Genomic DNA, 20,157 nt, shown 5'->3' on the forward strand with positions numbered 1-20,157 from the left:
TAGCTTAAGTTGTTTAGTTTGTACAAGGGTGTTAAGAAACATTTACTGACACAAGTTGAATGGAGTCATAACTATATATTTCTATTTGCTTTATTCTGCAAATAAATTCATTCCAAGTAAAGACTGGATTTATTATCTTCCTTCACTAAATGGACATCAGAACGTTAGTGTTCTCAAAGACTTTATAAGGTCTGGTAAAGTCTATGCTGGAGGGCAGCAACTGTCACAATCTACAATAAATGTTTCAGTCCACAGTTATGGGCCTAGACTTACACATGACACATTATTATCATGCCTGAGAAAATTTCCTTCAGGGTAAATAATTCATAATTTTAAAGATGCATTTTGGTACCTCATTTATTATGGATAATATGTAATTAGAATTATGATATTTTGAGTAAAATATATTGGGTGGAATCTTATAGTTGTCTGAACAAAATGGCTATGGTGAGATGAGGCTGAGGTTTATAAAACCATGAGGGGCATGGATAGGGTAAATAGACAAGGTCTTTTCCCAGGGGAAGGGGAGTCCAAATCTAGAGGGCATAGGTTAAAGGTGAAAGGGGAAAGATTTAAAAGGGATCAAAGATGCAACTTTTTCATGCAGAGGGTGGTGTATGCAAAGAATGAGCTGCCAGAGGAAGTGGTGGAGGCTGGTACATTTACAACATTTAAAAGGCATGTGCATGGGTCTATGAATAGGAAGGGTTTAGAGGAAAATAGGCCAAATGTTGGCAAATGGGACTAGATGTATTTGGGATGTCTGGTCGGCATGGATGAGTTAGACCAAAGGCTCTGTTTCCATGTTGTATATCTCTATGACTCTATGACTGTTATGGTAGAATCGTACAAGATGTCCAGTAGGACCCATTCTCAACACAACAGTAATTCATTCCGTCTTTTATGCATTTGCCAAGTGGTAAGGTGAGTTTCTAGCTAGGTAGTGGCAGGTTGACGATTATGGGGGATTACTGCTTGTTGAATATTTTATTAATATCACAACTTGCCTTGTTAATATTCAGCTCCCTATCTTACCAAATGTGCTGAACAAGATAAACGTCAAGAATTCTAGATATGAAAGTTAGAGCAGGTGAGCAGATTGTTGCTGGCTACAACCAGCCTCCATATTGCACAGTTCCAAACTGCTTTGCAGCATATAATCAATGACAATTGGACACATGCATCCTTCATCCACGGACATTGGCATCTGACATTTGCCAACCCCTCTACCATTATGGCACCTCTCCAATGTACTTGCAAGTTCCTTTGGAAGCACAGGCTTGTATTGCAGGGTGAATCAGAAACTAGCATCAGTAGGTTACTGCAAGGAAATTTTGCATGCAGGGACAAGAACCCAGCTTATGATTGGACATAAATAAGAAAGAACACAGTGTGGAGCTGGAGGAACACAGCAGGCCAGGCAGCATCAGAGCAGCAGGAAAGCTGACGTTTTAGGTCGGGACCCCTCTTCAGAAATGGGGAAGGGGGAAGGGAGCTCTGAAATAATTAGAGAGAGGACAGGTGGGGCGGGGGGGAAGGTAGGTGGGATGGTGATAGGTGAGTGCAGGTAGGCAGTGGTGGGGATTGGTCATTGAGGTGGGAGAAATGGATAGGTGGGAGAGAAGACAGACAGGTTGTGTCAGGTCAAGGAGGCAGGGATGAGAGGGAGGGTTGGTCATGGGATGAGGCTGGGGGTGGGGAGATTTTGAAACTGGTAAAGTCCACATTGAGACCATTGGGTTGTAGGCTCCCAAGGCAGAATATGAGGTGCTGCTCCTCCAGTTTCCGGGTGGCTAACATCCCAGATGTCCTCTTACTTCAAGGGCCACAACATCCCCCTTCAGTGGTCGAAAACGCTCAAGACCACATCTCTTGTGTTTCCCGCACCTCTGCCCTCGCATCCCCTCCCCACAACAAAAACAAAGACAGAATCCCCCTTGTCCTCATGTATCACCCCATTAACCTCCGGATTCAACGTATCATTCTCCGTCACTTCTGCCATCTGCAATCTGACCCCACAACCAAGGATATATTTCCCTCCCCATCCCTATCTGCCTTCCGTAGGGACCACTCTCTCCGCGACTCCCTCGTCTGCTCCACACTCCCCACTAGCCCCACCATCCCTGGTACCTTTCCCTGCAACCACAGGAAGTGCTACACCTGCCCCTACACCTCCTACCTCACCTCCATCCAAGGAACCAAAAACACCTTCCACATCAGACAGAGGTTCACCTGCACATCCACTAATGTGTATCACCTTTGCCCCATCCTGTCCACCAGAACCTCCAGGATCACCAGAACTTCAGATAATCGTGGTGCCATCTTCACCTTCTTGGATATCATTGCAATGCATCTATCACCAAGCAGGGCAGCTTCAGAATACCAGCAGCCTTTTATATGTGCAACAGGCTACAGCAATGCTGGTCTTTTAGTGGATATCTGCTTGCAGTGAGTTGTTCTGAGTTGTTCTGAGAATGGTACATGATAAAATTAGGCTAGAACTGGATGAGACGGATGCTATAGTGGCAGGGTAGGTTGTTAATGAGATGAGTTTGCTAGGATACAGTAAAGAAACTCACCAGGCCAGCAGCATGAAACCCTCCAAAAAAACCCATTACAACTTGCACTCAAAAAATATGTAAGATTCAGCCCATAGAATGTCGCGGAATTTTTTTGGGTCTGTGTGAATGGTCACGGAGACTGCATGTAGGTGGTGGGTGTAGCAGGACAACTGGCACTAAAATGGATAAAGACTGTTTCAAACCATTTTCTTTGAATTTTTCTGCATTTTCCTGATGGCAGCAAATCTAAAGGGAGGACCTCACACTTGAGTGCGACAGGAAGATATTCAAGGCAATTCATTAACAAATTGAGAGTAATTTTTTGGTGAGTTTTGAAAATTTCTCATGGTACACTGGAACCATGGAATCTCAGAACCTTGACCAGTAAATCAAGATGACAAGCAAGCACGAGTTCAATGCTGAATCTCTGCAGTGGCCAGCAATTACGCCAGGGGGCAATACGAGAGAAGAGGGTGTAGTGCAGACAGCAGCAAATCAAGCCAAAAGTACAGGAGAAGCAGATAATATGGCCATACTGCAGAGAGAAGGTGTCAGAAAGGGTAGAAATACATAAGTAGAATAGACATGTGGGAAAAAAAACGCGTGAAATGCCTTTCTCATAAAATGCATTTAACAGTGAGAGACCATTTGCCAATTGAGAGGGAAGGAAACCAAGGTGCAAGAAGCGGGAGATCAGAAACCTCATACACAGGAGTGCTTTCCTCACGGTGGGGACTGAGAGGAGAGCACAGATCTATATTGAAATAGCCTTTCTTGAAGAGAGTTCACATTACAGAAGAGGTGGTACTGGAAGCCTTAAAACGCATTAAGGTAGATAAATCCCTGGGACCTAATGAAGTGTATCCCAGGGACTTTTGGGAGGGTAAGGAGGAAATTGCAGGGCTCCTAGTGGAGATATCTGTATCATCGACAGCCAAGAGTGAAGTGCCCAAAGATTGGAGGTAGCTAATATTGTGTCATTATTTAGGAAAGACTGCAGGGAAATGCTTGGAACTGCAGAGTGGTGAGCCTAACGTCTGTGGTGGGTAAGCTGTTAGAGGCAATTCTGAGAGACAGGATCTGTGGGCATTTGGAGAGACAAGGACTCATTTGGGATAGTCAGCATGGCTTTATGCATGGGAAATAGTGTCTCATGAATTTGATTGAGTCTTTTGAAGGGGTGACCAATAAAGTAGATGAAGGCAGTGAGGTAGACGCTGTCTACATGGATTTTAGCAATGCCTTTGACAAAGTACCACACGGTATGTTGTGAAGTAAGGTCAAATCTCACAGGATCCAGGGAAAGCTAGTCAATTGTATACAAAATTGGCTTGATGTTAGAAGACAGAGGGTAATAATGGTAGAGGGTTGTTTTTCAGACTGGAGGCCTGTGACCAACAGTGTGCCACAGCGATTTGGATGAGAATATAGGAGATATGGTGAGTAAGTTTGTGGACAACACCAAGATTGATGGTATAGTAGACAGTGAAGAAGGTCATCTGGGACTACAGTAAGATCTTGATCAATTGGGCCAGTGGGCTAAGGAATGGCAAACAGAGTTTAATTTAGACATATGCAAGGTGTTACATTTTGGTGGGTCAAACCAGGGCAGGACTTTCAGTCAATAGTAGGGCCATGGGGAGTGTTAGAGAACAAAGAGATCTAGGGGTACAGGTTCATAGATCCTTGAAAGTAGAGTCACAGGTAGACAGGGTGGTGCAGAAGGCTTTTGGCATGCTTGCTTTCATTAGTCAGATCATTGAGTGTAGGAGTTAGGATGTCTTGTTGCAGCTGTACAAGATGTTGGTGAGGTCACATTTAGAGTATTACATGCAGTTCTGGTCGCCCTACTAGAAGATTACAGAGAAGGTTTACCAGGATGCTACCTGGACTGGAAGGTTTGAGTTACAAGGAAATGTTGGATAGACTGGGACTTTTTTTTAACCTTGAGTGTAGGAGACCGAGGGGTGACCTTATAAATCATGACAGGCATTGATAAGGTAGATAGCCAACAGTTTTTTCCCATGGTAGGGGAATCTAAAACTACAGGGCACAGGTTTGAGGTGAGAGGGGAGAGACACAAAAGGGTCCAGAAAGTCAGTTTTTTTTTTAACACAGAGTATAGTGAGTGTCTGAACAGGCTGCCAGAGGTAGTGGTGAAAGATAGTACAATTTTGTCATTTAATAAGCATTTAGACAGGTACATGGATGGGATTGGTATGGATGGATAGGGATCAAACACAGGTAAATGGGACTAGCTTAATGGTGAAAACTGGGCAGCATGGGCAAATTGGGTTGAAAGCTTGTTTCCATGCCGTCGACCTCTACGACCTTGTCGGGTATGACATTGCGGGGTCTCTCTCACTCTCTCGCTCTCTCTGTGTCTCAAAAACCACTGAACTAATGCCTGAATTTAGGCTTTATGTCCTTTTTTTAAAAAATGTACACGTGATAATTAAAGATCGATATGCATATAGGTGATCCAGAGTTATGATTGTACAGGATGGGAAAATAGGCTGGGGAAGTTGATGATATTTGATGATATTTAATAACAGCATGACCTTGAATGAGTCCTCTGAACATTCCTTTATGGGATGAAGATGACACCAGCAGCTTGTTTTTCTGTACTGGCTGCTTGTTACACTGTAACAGAGAGAGAGTTTTGTTCGGAGTGTTGGACTTCACCTCGGACCAGGATCACGAACGATGCGAGAAACGAACCTAAGCCTCCAGACTAGCCATTAATCGAGAGGTCCCCAATGGGCAGAAGGGCATGAGACCTATTGCATTTATTTTCCTTTCTTTTCCATTTATTATTATTATAATTGTTATTACTTAATAAACATCCACATTTAAGTAAACGGCTGTTGTCAAGTCTTCTCTTAATCACATTTAACCAAGTCCAAAAGAACTGCTTGATACACCCTGTGATCCAAGACAATGATTCATGGTCACAACACTTCTCCAATACAATAGATGAAACGAAATTCACTGCCATTTTGTTACAGAAGGGGAGTAGCAAGAAACAAAACTAAAACACACATGCTTCATCTAGCCTTGGTTAATTATATCACTTCATTTCTAGCTGGGTCTCTCCAGATTCTGGTCAGGTCCATTAGTTTCCGAGCAATCTGGGCACTTTTTTTCAGTGGTACTATTGAAGGAATCACAAGCCAGCAAATGAACTGATCAAGTAGTGAGGAGGCAGTGTGGTGGTGGACGTTGGTTTAGTTCAGTTGGCTGGATGATTGATTTGCAACACAGAATGATGCCAACGCCATGAGTTCAATCCACACACTAGCTGATACCACCATGAAGGTTTCTCTTTCTCAACCTCTCACCTCACCTGAGTCATAATGCTCCTCTGGTTGAACCACTTCCAGTCATCTCTCTTTAAAGAGACAGCAGCCTTTTGGTCAGTAAAAGCTTCTTTAGCTTTACTCGTCACCAAGTAATGAAGCAAAGGCAATTTCTCAAATTACTTTTTCAGAACCTCAATTTTGAACACTGTCTTTGATTTTGTGTTTGTTAAGAATTCAATTTCATCCACATCCTTTAACTGAAGCTCCCATCCTAATATCATCTGTTTCAAGATATCTTCACAGTCTTAACAACTTCCTTGAATTCCAAGTGTATAGAGGGTATATTCAGTGTGTTTTAACTACTGACTTATCTGAAAACTTTGCAGCATAGTCTATGACTCTGAGTATTCTCCATAGCCACTAATTAAAACCTTACCATATAAACATGCAACATGTAATGTGTATTTCTGCTATATAAAACCACATTAATGCACTTGAAATAAGTTTTAAAGGGAGTATATTAGATACACATTCACATGATGGTACATCTCTTTCTTGCAGTCACTTTCAGGATTTTCTAAGTTTACTTGTAAAGATGGTACGTCATAGAACATAAAATTACCTGATTTTTAAACTGTTCAAGAGTGGGTGGAGTTGGAGGGACACCTCCTTCACCATAAGATTCTATTTCTTCCTGGGTGAGAACACGCCCGTATATTAGAAATTCTTCCAGAAATTCATTGCGATCATCCACCCACAAATAAGAATAATTATCAAATGATTCTTCATACTTCTCTGCTTGTTTCATTGTGGTTATCACCAGAGTCATTATTTCTTCTCGCATCTCAGTCAAATCTGTCATTTCTTCAAGATCTATCTGTAGTCAAAGAAAGTGATAATAAATTAGATATATTTTGTTTCCATGGATGATGGTTTAATTGCCTTTATAATGTAGAAAATAAATTTGAATCAAAATGATGCATGTTACTTTATTTAAGAACTATTCATTAGTTTTAAAAAGAAACTGAGCAAAGAAAACTCACTTGTAATAATTCTGCTTTCCCAAAAACTTATGTTACAATAGTTTGATTTTTAACTTGAAAGATGAATTAGTCAAGATGAGTGCCAAACAAACCCCTCTGACAATCTTTGCATAAAGGTCAGGCAATTTTAATAGATTGGGCATCACAATTTCCATCACAAGGACGTTTTTGGAACAGGAATGCATTTGTTAAAGCAAGGATGTAATCCACTCTCCTAAATTTTAAATGGAACAGAGGCTGAATTGGCAGGAGGTCAAAGCAAGGATGATACAAATATTAGCAGAGCAGGAGACTGAAGATGCATGTCCAGAAGGCCTGAACAAGGATAGCTGAGAGGATCAGTGCTAACATCATTTCTAGGTGCTGGGTCCATGTAGAAAAAAAACAATGTTATCACAAGAGCAGCAAAGGTGAGAACTATTCCATTCCTTCCAGCAATGCCAGCAACATTCCTTTCATTCCCACAACTCTTAATAATTCCTCTCATTTACACTCTTCAACGCAATAGCATACTGCACCAGCTCACATTTCCCACACATAATCACATACGCCAACTGCAGTCTATTCTTCAATCACCAACAGCATAGTTTTTCATATTTTCGCACTTGAAGGAAAAGTTACACGTTCTTCCTCATTTTACATTCCACTCACCATTCACCTCCCCAATCCACTTCATCTTTCTTGTACTCTATAAACACAATATAAATGTGTCCTACACCTTCACTTTCCATTTCAAAAGTAATTAACCAACTCTTCATTTTTCTGAAGAACAAAATGGAGCAGAACATCAGAGAAATGAGCCAGACCAAGAAAGTTCAATACAGGATTATAAGGCCATAAGAAATAAGAACCGGAGTAGGCCATTCAGCCCCTCAAGCCTGCTCATGGCTGATCCAAAACATTCCTCACATCCACTTTCCTGCCCTTTTCCCATTTTTTTTTCTATTCATTTGTGGGATGTGGGCGTCGCTGGCTGGCCAGCGTTTAGTTGCCCTTGAGAAGGTGGTGGTGAGCTGCCTTCTTGAATCACTGCAGTCCACCTGCTGTGGGTTGACCCACAATGCTATTAGGGAGGGAATTCCAGGATTTTTTCCCAGCGACAGTGAAGCAACAGTGATATAGTTCCAAGTCAGGAATGTGTGTGGCTTGGAGGGGAACTTGGAGGTGGTGGTGTTCCCACATTTCTGCTGCTCCTGTCTTTCGAGATGGAAGTGGTTGTGGGTTTGGAAGGTGCTGTCTGAGGATCTTTGGTGAATTTCTGCAGTGCAGCTTGTAGATAGTACTCACTGCTGCTACTGAGCGGATGGTTGTGTATGTAGTGCCAATCAACCAGGCTGCTTTGTCCTGTATGGTGTCAAGCTTCTTGAGTGTTGTTGGGGCTGCACTCATCCAGCCAAGTGGGGAGTATTCCATCACACTCCTGACTTGTGCCTTGTAGACAGTAGACAGGCTTTGAGGAGTCAGGAGGTGAGTTACCGGCCACAGTATTCCTAGCTTCTGACCTGATCTTGTAGCCACTGTGTTTATGTGGTGAGTCCAGCTGAGTTTCTTCCGTAATCCATGATTCCCCTACTGATCAAGAATCCACCTTTCCAGGCCTTAGAATTAAAATTGCAATTAAGTTTTATTGTCACATGTACTCATGTACAGAAGTACTGGAGTACAATGAAAAGTTTACCATGTCCATTGAGCCTTACAGTGTGGAAACAGGCCATTCAGCCCAACTAGTCCACACCAACTCTCCACAAAGCATCCCACTCAGACTTAGCCCCCTTTCCTATCCCTGCAACTCTGCATTTCACATGGTTAATCCATCTAACCTACACATCTCTGAAGACTATGGGCAATTTAGCATGGCCACTCCACTTAACCAGTACATCTTTGGACTGTGGGAGGAAACCGGAGCACCCAGAGGAAACCCAAACAGACACAGGGAGAATGTGCAAACTCCACACAGACAGCCACTCGAAGCTGGCACTGTGAGGCAGCAGTGCTAACCACTGAATCACTGTGCTAGTGTGCCTCTCATGGCACCACCTTAGATACAAGATACCTAGGTACAAATCTTAGATACAAAAAGAGGAATAAAGAAGAAAATTAGTTGCATTACTTTACAGTGATTCATAATATAAGTTAGAAATAAGACATTGTTAAAAGGATACAGCCTTAAATATACACAGCAAGATATCCCCCACAGCTCTGTGTTGCAAAGAGTTTCAAAGACTCTCAACCTTCTGAGAGAAAAAAAAATCCTCCTCACTTCAGTCTTAAATTGGCACCCCTTTAAACTGAGATTATGGTCTCTGGTGCTAGAGTCTCCCATGATGGAAACATACTCTCAGCAGTTACCCTGTCAAGCCACTTAAGAATTCTATATGTTTCAATGACATCACCTCTCATTCTTCTAAACTCCAGTGAGTAGAGTCACAACCTGTTTAATCATTGCTCATAATACAATCCCTCAATGCCAGGGATCATGCCAGTGAAATTTCTCTCAACTTACTCCAATGAAATATCTTTCCTTTAATAAAGGGACCATAGTACTCTAGATGTGGTCCCACCAGCACCTTGCACAGTTGCAGTAAGATTTCCCTATTCTTGTATCCCAACTCTCTTGAAACAAGAGCCAACATTCCATTAGCTTTTCTAATTACTGACTGCAACTATGTACTAGCTTTCTGTTTCATGCACAAATAACCCCATGTCCTTTTGTTGTGGCTTTCTGCAGTTTTCTCCACTTAAATGTACTTATCTATTGTTCTCCCTTCTGAAATGAACAACATTGCATTTTCCCATGGTATATTCTTGCCAAATTTTTCTCCCTTACATAACCTATCTATCTTTCTTTAAACTGTTTATATCCCTGCCTGCTTTTCCAACTATTTCAGAGTCATCTGCAAATTTGGCAACAGTACATTCTCCTCCTTCCTCTAAATCATTAATATATATTGTAAACAGTTTTAGTCCCAAAAGTGATCTGTGCGAAACCCCATTGGTTGTGGGTCATCAACCTGAAAAATAACTGTTTATTCCTGAAATAATTCCACAGAGGCCGGTAACGCATCATCAAGTCATGCTTCATTTACACTGATCCAGCTTCCTCAGAGCCAATTCTCAGAACCTCTGACACTCCTGTTTTTATTTGTTAGCCAGGGTTCCCTGATTAGATTAGATTAACAGCCTCAATCAGGGAACTCATATTCAATGAGGTCTACCTGGTTGACCTTGTATGATCATTACAGTTCTCACTCGCTGTTTCCTGTTCAAGAGCCATTTCCCTATCCATGCCAAATACTACTGCCAACTCCATGTGTTCTCATGTTATGATTTAACCTTTTGCGAACTCCCTTGTTGAACACCTTCTGGAAGTCCAAATACAATGCATCTACTTTCTCCCCTCTATCCAGTCTGTTTGAGACTTCCGTGAAAATCTCTAATAAATTGGTGAGATAGAATTTCTTTTTTATGAAGCCATGTTAACTCTGATCAAATAATGATTCCCCAAATGTTCTGCTATAACTTCCAATTGAATCTGATACTTTTCCAACAAAATATATAGGCTACTTGGCTTTTAGTTACCCACATTTTGCCTCCCTCCCTTAATGAATAGGGTATCACATAAGCAGTTTTCCAATGCTCTGGTACTTCTCCAGAATCCAAGAATTTCCCGAAAATTACTTTGCATCCACTATCTCTGTATTTTTTTTTCTTTTAGAATCCTAGGATGCAAGTCATCAAGGCCAGAGGAATTATCTGCCTTTCGCCCCATTAGTTTGTCTAATACTATTACTTTAGTGATGGTGATAGCACTTAACTCCTGCTCCGTGCAGTTTATTATTAATGGAATGTTCAAAATATCTAAAGACTGATGCAAAATATCTGTTCAACTACTTTGCCATTTGCTTCTTCCCCAAAACCATCACCCCAGATTCATTTTCTGAACAGCTTATGTCTACTTTGGCCTCTCTATTCTTTTTTTAAAGAATATATATTTAAAGAAGATCTTATTGTCAGTTTTTATATTCCTCGCTAATTTGTCCCTGCAGTTTATTTTCTCTGTCTTTAATATCTGGATCTTAATTGATCTCAATCTTTGGGGCTATCACTGACTTTGGCCTCCTTAAATGCTCTTTCTTGCACCTTAAATACACCTCAAGGAAGGTGTTGGCATGGTATTATTGAGAGACTATTAATCCAGAGACCTGGATAATATTCTGGGAACCCAGGTTCAAATCCCGTCACAGCAGATGGTGGAATTTCAATTTAATAAAAAAAAAATTTGGAATTGAAAATCATGAAATAACTATGAAATCATTGCCAATTGTTGGAAAAAGCCATTTGGTTCATTAATGCCCTTCAGGGAAGGACATCTGCCATCCTCACCTGGTCTGACCTATATATGGCAGTAATATGGTTGACTTTCAATTGCCCTCTGAAATGGCCTAGAAAGCCATTCAGTTGTACCAATTGCTACAAAGTTTCAAAGAAATGAAACCAGACAGATCACCTGGACACTGGAAAAGACAATGCAGAAACAACTCTGTCGACCCTGCAAAGTCCTCCTCACTAACATCTGAGGGTTTGTGCCAAAATTGGGAAAACTGTCTTACCAACTAGTCAAGAAACAGCCTGACATAATCATACTCACGGAATCATACCTTACAGACAATGTCCCAGATGCCACCATCACCATCCCTGGAATACGTCCTGTCTCACTGGCATGACAGACCCATCAGAGGTGGCGGCACAGTGGTTTACAGACAGGAGGGAGTCGAGGAGTCCTCAACATTGACTCCGGATCCCACGAAGTCTCATGACTTCAGGTTAAACACAGGCAAGGAAACCTCCTGATGATTAGAAAGTACCTTCCTCCCTCGGCTGATGAATCGGTACTCCTCCATGTCAAACGACACATTGAGGAAGCACTGAGTATGGCAAGGGCACAAAATGTACTCTGGGTGAGGATTTCAATGTCCACCACCCAGAGTGGCTTGGCAGCTGTACTACTGATCGAGCTGGTCAGGTCCATAGCTGCTAGACTGGGTCTGCGGCAGGTGGTGAGGGAACCAACAAGAGGGGAAAAACATACTTGACCTCATTCTTACCAATCTGCCAGCTGCAGATGCATTTGTCCATGACAATATCGGTAAGAATGACCACCACACAGTCCTTGTGGAGATGAAGTCCTACCTTCACACTGAGAATAACCTCCATCATGTTGTGTAGCAGTATCACCATGCTAAATTTGACAGACTTCGAACAGATCCAGCAACTCAAAACTGAACATCCATGGGGTGCTGTGGGCCATCAACAGCAGCAGAATTGTACTCCAGCACAATCTGTAACCTCATGGCCCGGCATATCCCGCACTTAACCATTACCATCAGGCCAGGGAATCAACACTGGCTCAATGGAGAATGTGGGAAGGCATGCCAGGAGCAGCACCAGGCATACCTGAAGATGAAGTGTCAAATAGCTTGCATGCCAACAACATAAGCAGCAATGGATAGACAGAGCTAAGCGATCCCACAACTAACGGATCAGATCTAAGCTCTGCAGTCCTACCACATCCAGTTGTGAATGGTGGTGGACGATTAAACAACTCACTGGAGGAGGAGGCGGCTCCACAAATATCCCCATCCTCAATGATGGAAGAGCCCAGCATATCAGTGCAAAAGATAAGGCTGAAGCCTTTGCAGCAATCTTTAACCAGAAGTGCCAAGTGAATGATCCATCTTGGCCTCCTCCAGTGGTCCCTAGCATTACAGATACCAGTCTTCAGCCAATGCGATTCACTCCACGTGATATCAAGAAATGGTTGGATGCACTGGACACTGCAGAAGCTATGGACTTTGACAACATTCCAGCAATAATCCTGAAGACTTGTGCTCCAGAAATTGCTGGTCCCCGAGCCAAGCTGTTCCAGTACAGTTACAACACTGGCATCTAACCAACAATGTGGAAAATTGCCCAAGTATGTCCCGTACATTAAAAAAATAGGACAAATCCAAACCAGCTAATTACTGCCCCATCAGTCTACTGCCGATCATCAGTAAAGTAATGGAAGGTGTCATCAACAGTGCTATCAAGCCACACCAGCTCAGCAATAACCTGCTGAGTGAGGCCCAGTTTGGGTTCCGCCAAGGCCACTCAGCTCCCGACCTTATTACAGCCTTGGTTCAAGCTTGGGCAAAAGAGCTGAATTCCAGAGGTGAGGTGGGAGTGACAGCCTTTGACATCAAGGCTGCATTTAACAGAATGTGGCATCAAGGAGCCCTAGCAAAACTGGAATCAATGGGTATTAGGGGTAAAACTCTCCAGTGTTTAGAGTCATACCTGACACATAGGAAGATGGTCGTGGTTGTTGGAGGTCAGTCATCTCAGCTCCAGGAATCTCTGCAAGAGTTCCTTAGGGTAATGTCCTCGGCCCAACCATCTTCAGCTGATTCATCAATGACCTTCTGTCCATCATAAGGCCCTAAGTAAAGATGTTCGCTGATGATTGTACAATGTTCAGCACCATTCGTGACTCCTCAGTCACGGAAGTAGTCCGTGCCCAATTGCAACAAGATCTGGACAATATTCAGACTTGGGCTGACAAGTGGCAAGTAACATTCGCGACACACAAATGCCGAGCTATGACCATCACCAATAAGAGGCAAACTAACCACAGTCCCTTGACATTCAATGGTGTTACCATCACTGAGTTCCTCACTATCAACATCCTGGGAGTTATCATTGATCAGAAACTCAACTGGACTCACCACATAAATATAGTGGCTACAAGAGTAGATCAGAGGCTAGGAATACCGTGGCGAGTAACTCACCTCCAGACACCCGAAAGTGTATCCACCATCTACAAGGCACAAGTCAGGAATGTGATGGAATACGCCCCACTTGCCTGGATGAATACAGCCCCAACAACATCCAAGAAGCTTGACACCATCCAGGACAAAGCAGCCCACTTGATTGGCACTGCATCTACAGGGACAGGCAATAAATGTTGGCCAGCCAGGGATGCACACATCCCACAAAATGAATAAAAAATACTCTCCTTAACATCTTTGGTTAGCCATGGTTGGTTTCTCCCTCCCTTAGAATCTTCATGTCAACTCTGATGAAGAGTCATCTAGACTCGAAATGTTAGCTTGTTCTCCTCATGGCTGCTGCCTGAACTGCTGTAATTTCCAGCATTTTTTGTTTTCAGTATCTTTCTTCCTTGCAGGGATGTATTTTTGCTAGTCATGAATTACCTCCTTAAGCATCTGCAACTGTTTGTTTCCTGTCATTCCTGCTAAACTATCCATCCAGTTCACTTTAGATAACTCCACGCTCATTTCATTGCAATTCACTTTATTCACAGTTGTTTCTCAAACAAGACACCCAAGTTTCTCCGTCTCGAATGAACATAAAATTCTATCACGTTACGTTCACTACTTCATAGGGAATCTTTTACTCAGCAGTCATTTATTAAACCTGCCTCGTTACCCTTTATGAGATCAAAGACAGTCTGCACCCTGGTTGGCTCCATGACATATTGCTCTTGGAACTAGTCATAATGCACTCTATAAATTTGTTGTCATAGCTACCCTTTCCAGTTTGATTAACCCAATCAGTATGAAGATTACATTCACTAGAATTGTTGTTCTATTCTTTTTACATGCTCCTATTATTTGTTGATTTACAGCCTTTCCCACAAGAAAGTTTGGTGTTGGTGGTCTGTACACTACTCCTACCAATGTCTTCTATCTCTTGCATTTTTTTTTAAACTTCACTCTAATGGACTCGATATGATCTTATCCTAGATGATCTCTCACAATTGTTCTCAATTCATTGACATGATACCACTGCCTTACCACAAAAGATGAGGAAGCCCTTGAGATTACTGGTCTGTGAGATTCTTATGTAACTTTTTATTCGTTTCAATAAATCAGAGGACAATATACTCTCAGCCCTGTTGCGCAGGACAAAGTGGAAGATTCAGCTCTGAAAAGAAATCTTGTTTGGAAATGTCCATTTCCGACTTTACATTTAGCATTGGGTATGTTAGAGATCATCATTTTCATATGTGGCTGGGACAAGCTGTCTTCACATGATCATTCACTTTTCAGCTCATTCTATTTGCATTCAAATTGCTGTATGATGAGTGGCAAATTTTATGATCCAAGGCATTCCTGTCCGCATCTGGACATACTGGAGTCAGAGGTCCAAGTGTCATGCTTAAATGCATCTATATATTGCTCATTGGAAGCCTGAGGCATCACTGGAGCCTGTGGTAGTCATTCTCATTGTGTTGGATGAGTCTCAGACCAGACAGAAACTCAGCCTAAGGCTTGGCAATCCTTCAGGCAAGTGGTTCTGGAAAGGCTGTCCATGAAAGAAGCAAGTAAACAATCTGCTTTATATCATGTAAAAACTTATTTTTTCAGGAAGGGCCTTGATAAAATACAATTGAACAAGAAATGGTGGAAGACTACATTTACCATGGTAGTTCAAGAAAAACAATAATTAACCAAGTTACAGCTTTTATCAAATATCACATGTAGCAAATTTCATAATAGCTTTTATCAAGTTCTGCATAAACCTAGAAATATTCACTACAGTGTAAGTGATTCCTGTATTTTTGCTGTTCTTAAATAGTTGCTTACTGAGGCTTATAAAGCAAAAATAAGCTACGGCACACTGTCTAGCTGTGTGAGAAGTGTATATTTTGAAAAGTTATTACATTGTTTGAAAATAATTTGTGTAAATACAACATGTCAACATCACAATAACTGCAACAAGTAGAAAATGAAAAAGGAGCAAGTTGATTGTGTCCTGTTTTAGACTTAACTTGTTTCTCCAGGTGCAGTCAGTACTATAGACCGCTACCAGTTTTAAGGCCTCCAATTATATCATTGAAGAACACTAGATGCAGACTGTGCAGATTGCACCCCACAGGAGGGTCTGTCCTAGTGTAACAATATAATCTGTGTACCTAGAAGAGGGGTATCAGAAATGAATTACTCTCCCTTAATCATTTGGTAATCTAAGATAAATTATATGACAAATTGTAAGAGATTGCTCCATTTTTTGGTCTCACCTGATATTTCTTTCGAGTACCATGCTTTGCTAAACGTGGAACAAGGCCAACTAATTTATATACGTCGTTCATCAAAGTCTCTATGAGGTTATAGAATTCACTGCCTATTCCAATAGTTGGTCGAAATTCAGTGTCAGATTCAGTGAGTTCAAGACGAACTTCAAACAGTGGTGAAGTATGAGCCTAGGTGTCCCAAACATCAGAAGAAAATAATTTAGTCAGAAAAAAAGTCATAGGTTTTTAAACATATTGCTAGAAAAATTCCTGTTATTATTCGCAATGGCAGAAATTGTAAAATTGGTCTTACAATGTTTATTGTAGCAAACACCTAAAAATCCAATCAGTGAGATCTTTCCATATATTATATCTATGAAAATAAACAAATTGAATTGCTACTTTCAACAATTTGTGTTTAAAAACATAGAATGATAGCAGAAAAGTGACCACTCAGCCCAACATCCATGTGCTGGCTCTTTTAAAGAGATAACTAATTACACCCTACTCTTTTCCATAGGCCTGCAATTTCTTTTTTAAGTCTTTATCCAATTCCTGTTCAAAATAGAATAAAATTACAGAATACTAGCCTAGAAGTAGGCCCTCTGGTTTAATCAGTCCAAGTCAGTGTTTATGCTCCATTCAATGCTCCTCCAATCCTTGTTCAGCTAATTCTATGGGGTGGTCTGGGTGGGATGCTCTTCAGAGGGTTGGTGTGCACTCAATGGCCAAATGACCTGCTTCCACACTGTAGGGATTCTATGATTCATATTTTAAAAGATCGTGGAGCCCAATGTTGGAGGGCAAACTTTTCCAGGAAAATCATCAGGGTCAAACCTCTTTGTTCCATAACACCTGACTCTTTAGAAAGTTGCTGCCCAGAAGGAAAGAACAATGAAATTGACATGGGACATACTGGTCCAACTTATATTTTATACTTCAAGATGGCGCTCCAGTATAACCAATATGTTAGTTTCCAAGTACTACATTTTATTTTCACTGCTTTTTCCAAATGAATGGGAGGCTTGTATCCATGCAGTTGTTGACTTTCCAACGTGGCAGAGGCCTATCTACAGCTGGCAAAATGCTATTTTTCATGAAAATGTCCCTTACTAGATCTTTAATCATTCAAAGTGGATGCCCATCTCCATTCAGCAGATAACTATTCTGGTACTCAACCTGTGACTAGGAAACTTCCCAGCAGTGTGATAGTATAGGGGAGTCGACCTGATGCAGCTTCTAAGCATTTTAAGAGCCCATCTATCTCCCAATCTGCATCTCTGGAGTCAGTATAATCGGGACCATAGGCTTCACTGTAACTTAATTGGGTTCTGTTAAGCATTACAAACCTGACTTTCCATATTGCTGAGAAGGAATTGGAGAGACTTCTGAACTACAGCATGGAAGCCTTCTACAACCATCTTATCTATGTAATTCACATATTTCTCCCAGCTGGGATCTTTTACTTCTGCCTGAAAAAGTATTCTGTTTTCCTGCAACACGACAAAGTAATACAAAATGTAAATAGTTTATGCAATATTAACAAACATAATTTCTAGAGATCTAATGTCAGGGTGGTAAACGGAAGTAGTATAACATACACTGCACTTGTCCTGTCTTTGGCCTTGTAATGCATAGGTATAACGGCCTGAAACAACATGGATCAGTCTTATGCCAGTGCAACACTCTCAGAAGGCCATGTGCTAAGATTTAGAGCAGCCATTGCTGCCTTAACCCAGAATCTTTTGATTTACATTTCCTTTTCATTAAGATCTGAGTGGGACTTCCAATGCTGTCTTTATCACACTCCATTTCAATAACCAACCACAGACAATTCAGCCTATGACTTTGCTATTTGCATGCTCTCATTACTGCTGCAATCCAGGCGTGTGCACCGTGCCCGAGAATGTTGTTCTATTCTGCACACGCCGTTTAAACTGGCAGTTGCATGGATTGATGGTAAAGGTATATGGTTCGTGGAGTTATCACGGAATGCAGGTCTGAGTCTTGGTAATATTGCCAAAAAGAACCGTCTTATGGTACATTTGTAATGTCCCTACCCCTGGACCAGGAGGCCTGAGTTCAAGTCTCACCTACTCCAGAGGTGTGCAAGAACATCCCTGAACCGGTTGATTTAAAACAAGAGTACACTCGTCAATGAAAGCCTGAAAAAAGCTCATCAAAGTCAGCAAATCCAAATATGCAACACCTCTGATTATGAAAAGGACCTTGAAATCACACAGTCCCTGACTCAAGATGGCTTTTACGGATTCCAGTTGACACTGCTTTCAGGCATTCCTCCTTACGATTTAAGGAAGGCTTTCTCATGATGTCAAATTATTAGACCCTTAAGTATCCAGCCTCAAATTTGTCTCTGTAGTGACATTTTTTAGCATTATTTAAATAAAGCATAAGGACAATGTAAATGTATCAATATTGATTTATCTGTCCATAGAGACAGCATAGATGCCCAAAAAACTTACAAATTTGTGAAAGGTTGTCATATACGTAATGTATTATGCAGAATGAACTGATATAATTTTCTCTTTACAATCTGTGATAATTTTCCATGAAAATAACGATACATTGAAAGCACACAGTGTTATAATGCACATATTGTCCCAAAATCCATGGTTAGGAAACGATAAACAATGAATGTGCATCCAACTAATTCCACGACAATTTGTACCACTCCACTGAGCGCTAATGCTAATACAAGAGAGCTAATTAACTGCCTTGACAATGGGATGGAGGTCTGGGGGGAGGTCTCTTTGAAGCTGCATCTCTGCCCATTCCCTCTGACTAAGGAGAAGGCACCTGTGCACCACTAGAACACTTCAGTTTCACTGTAGAAATACTTTCCAGACTGTCAAGGTTTCCGAAGTACGCACAGTTATGCACCTGTCTGGTTTAAGCTGGAGATAGGTACTCTGGCTGTTAAAGCATGAATGGTTAAGTAAAACATCAGTTAATTACTTTTTGTGGGCAACATGTACTTGCAGGTTCTCTGCTTGCATTTAAGCCCATAAAATGAAATCCAGAAGTAGGCATGATCATGGGATCCTCTGTCATTCTTATACAAGTTAATTCCCCGCACGTATTCAAATCCACTTCTATTTTGCTAATATGATCCTTCGCACATTTTCAGATCCACTTCTTTTTTTGCTAATATGATCCTTCCCATTATGTTCAATCTTTTTTTAAAAAACAGCATTGAGTAAATAATTTACACTTCACTTTTTACCTCCAATAACGCATGAAGCTTGACTCCGTCTTCAGTAACAGCTGCGTATCTTTTGTTTAACATATTCTGTCGCCCATCAAGATCCAAAAATGAATCTTTTTTATTGCCACTTCTTTCAAACAAGGGGCTTGCTGACCATTCCTACCAGAAAATCAGCAAAACAAATTCTGACTTGAACCAATGTAGTAAACATAAGCATCCGATTAATAATACAGTTGGAAATATGTAAATAGGCAATTAATTAATTAAATTGACCAAATATCTTGAACCATTCTCCATCATAAGACTGTGATAGATTAACCAAACTCAGTATGCTAAAATTACAGCAGTGGTTGGAACCAGCTCTCAATAGTGTGGATGGGCATGCCACTGACAATTAAAAAATATCAACAGCTGTCAGTCAACTCTGATGGAATTGATGATTAATCAATTATGCTATTTCCATGTTACATTTGTCTAGCGATTTTAAAAAAGTAACCATGGCTAGATGGGCTGGTTAATACCTATTAAGTGTCTTATTAGTTTTAACAATTACCATGTGTCTTTGACTACTAAAATAGCAACCAGAAGACTAATAGATGTTTAAGAGGTCTACCCTGGAAAAAAATCGTAAATCATGAATTGTGATGCTCTGCTGGCATTCTGGTCTATTTTACAAATAACTCACCTTTGGGTCAACAGTTATAACACCACTGAGATCTGTTGGCTTTGTGCCAGGGAAGAGGGAATCAGAACATCAATACAATTTCCAATTTGATAATAAAGAAGATACTAAAACAAAAGGCATTAAAATAACACCTATTTATGAATGCATAATTAGAATATACTCTAATACAACAGAGTGAGAATTCCTTTATGGATATCAAACAGAATCAGAACCATTCCAGTGCAGTTGCAAAAAATGAAAGACTTTGAGCCCCAAGATGAAGAA

At 41.1% G+C, this 20,157-nt stretch overlaps 1 protein-coding gene across 1 annotated transcript in view; it reads right to left on the minus strand.

Moving 5' to 3' along the window:
* The window catches only part of LOC109928243 (dynein axonemal heavy chain 17-like), a 334,316-nt gene extending 314,968 nt beyond the window's left edge, over positions 1 to 19,348 (minus strand). The window contains exons 1-3 of the mRNA XM_048610756.1: positions 19,227 to 19,348; positions 15,989 to 16,171; positions 6,486 to 6,740 (exon numbers count right to left, since the gene is read on the minus strand). Coding sequence (XP_048466713.1) covers positions 6,486 to 6,740; positions 15,989 to 16,171; positions 19,227 to 19,289 — 501 coding nt within the window. The 5' untranslated portion in view covers positions 19,290 to 19,348. The remainder of the gene's footprint in view (positions 1 to 6,485; positions 6,741 to 15,988; positions 16,172 to 19,226) is intronic.
* Between the last annotated feature and the right edge of the window lie 809 nt (positions 19,349 to 20,157).

This window comes from Rhincodon typus, chromosome 23 (genome assembly GCF_021869965.1).
Source record: "Rhincodon typus isolate 14 chromosome 23, sRhiTyp1.1, whole genome shotgun sequence".
Taxonomy (NCBI): domain Eukaryota; kingdom Metazoa; phylum Chordata; class Chondrichthyes; order Orectolobiformes; family Rhincodontidae; genus Rhincodon; species Rhincodon typus.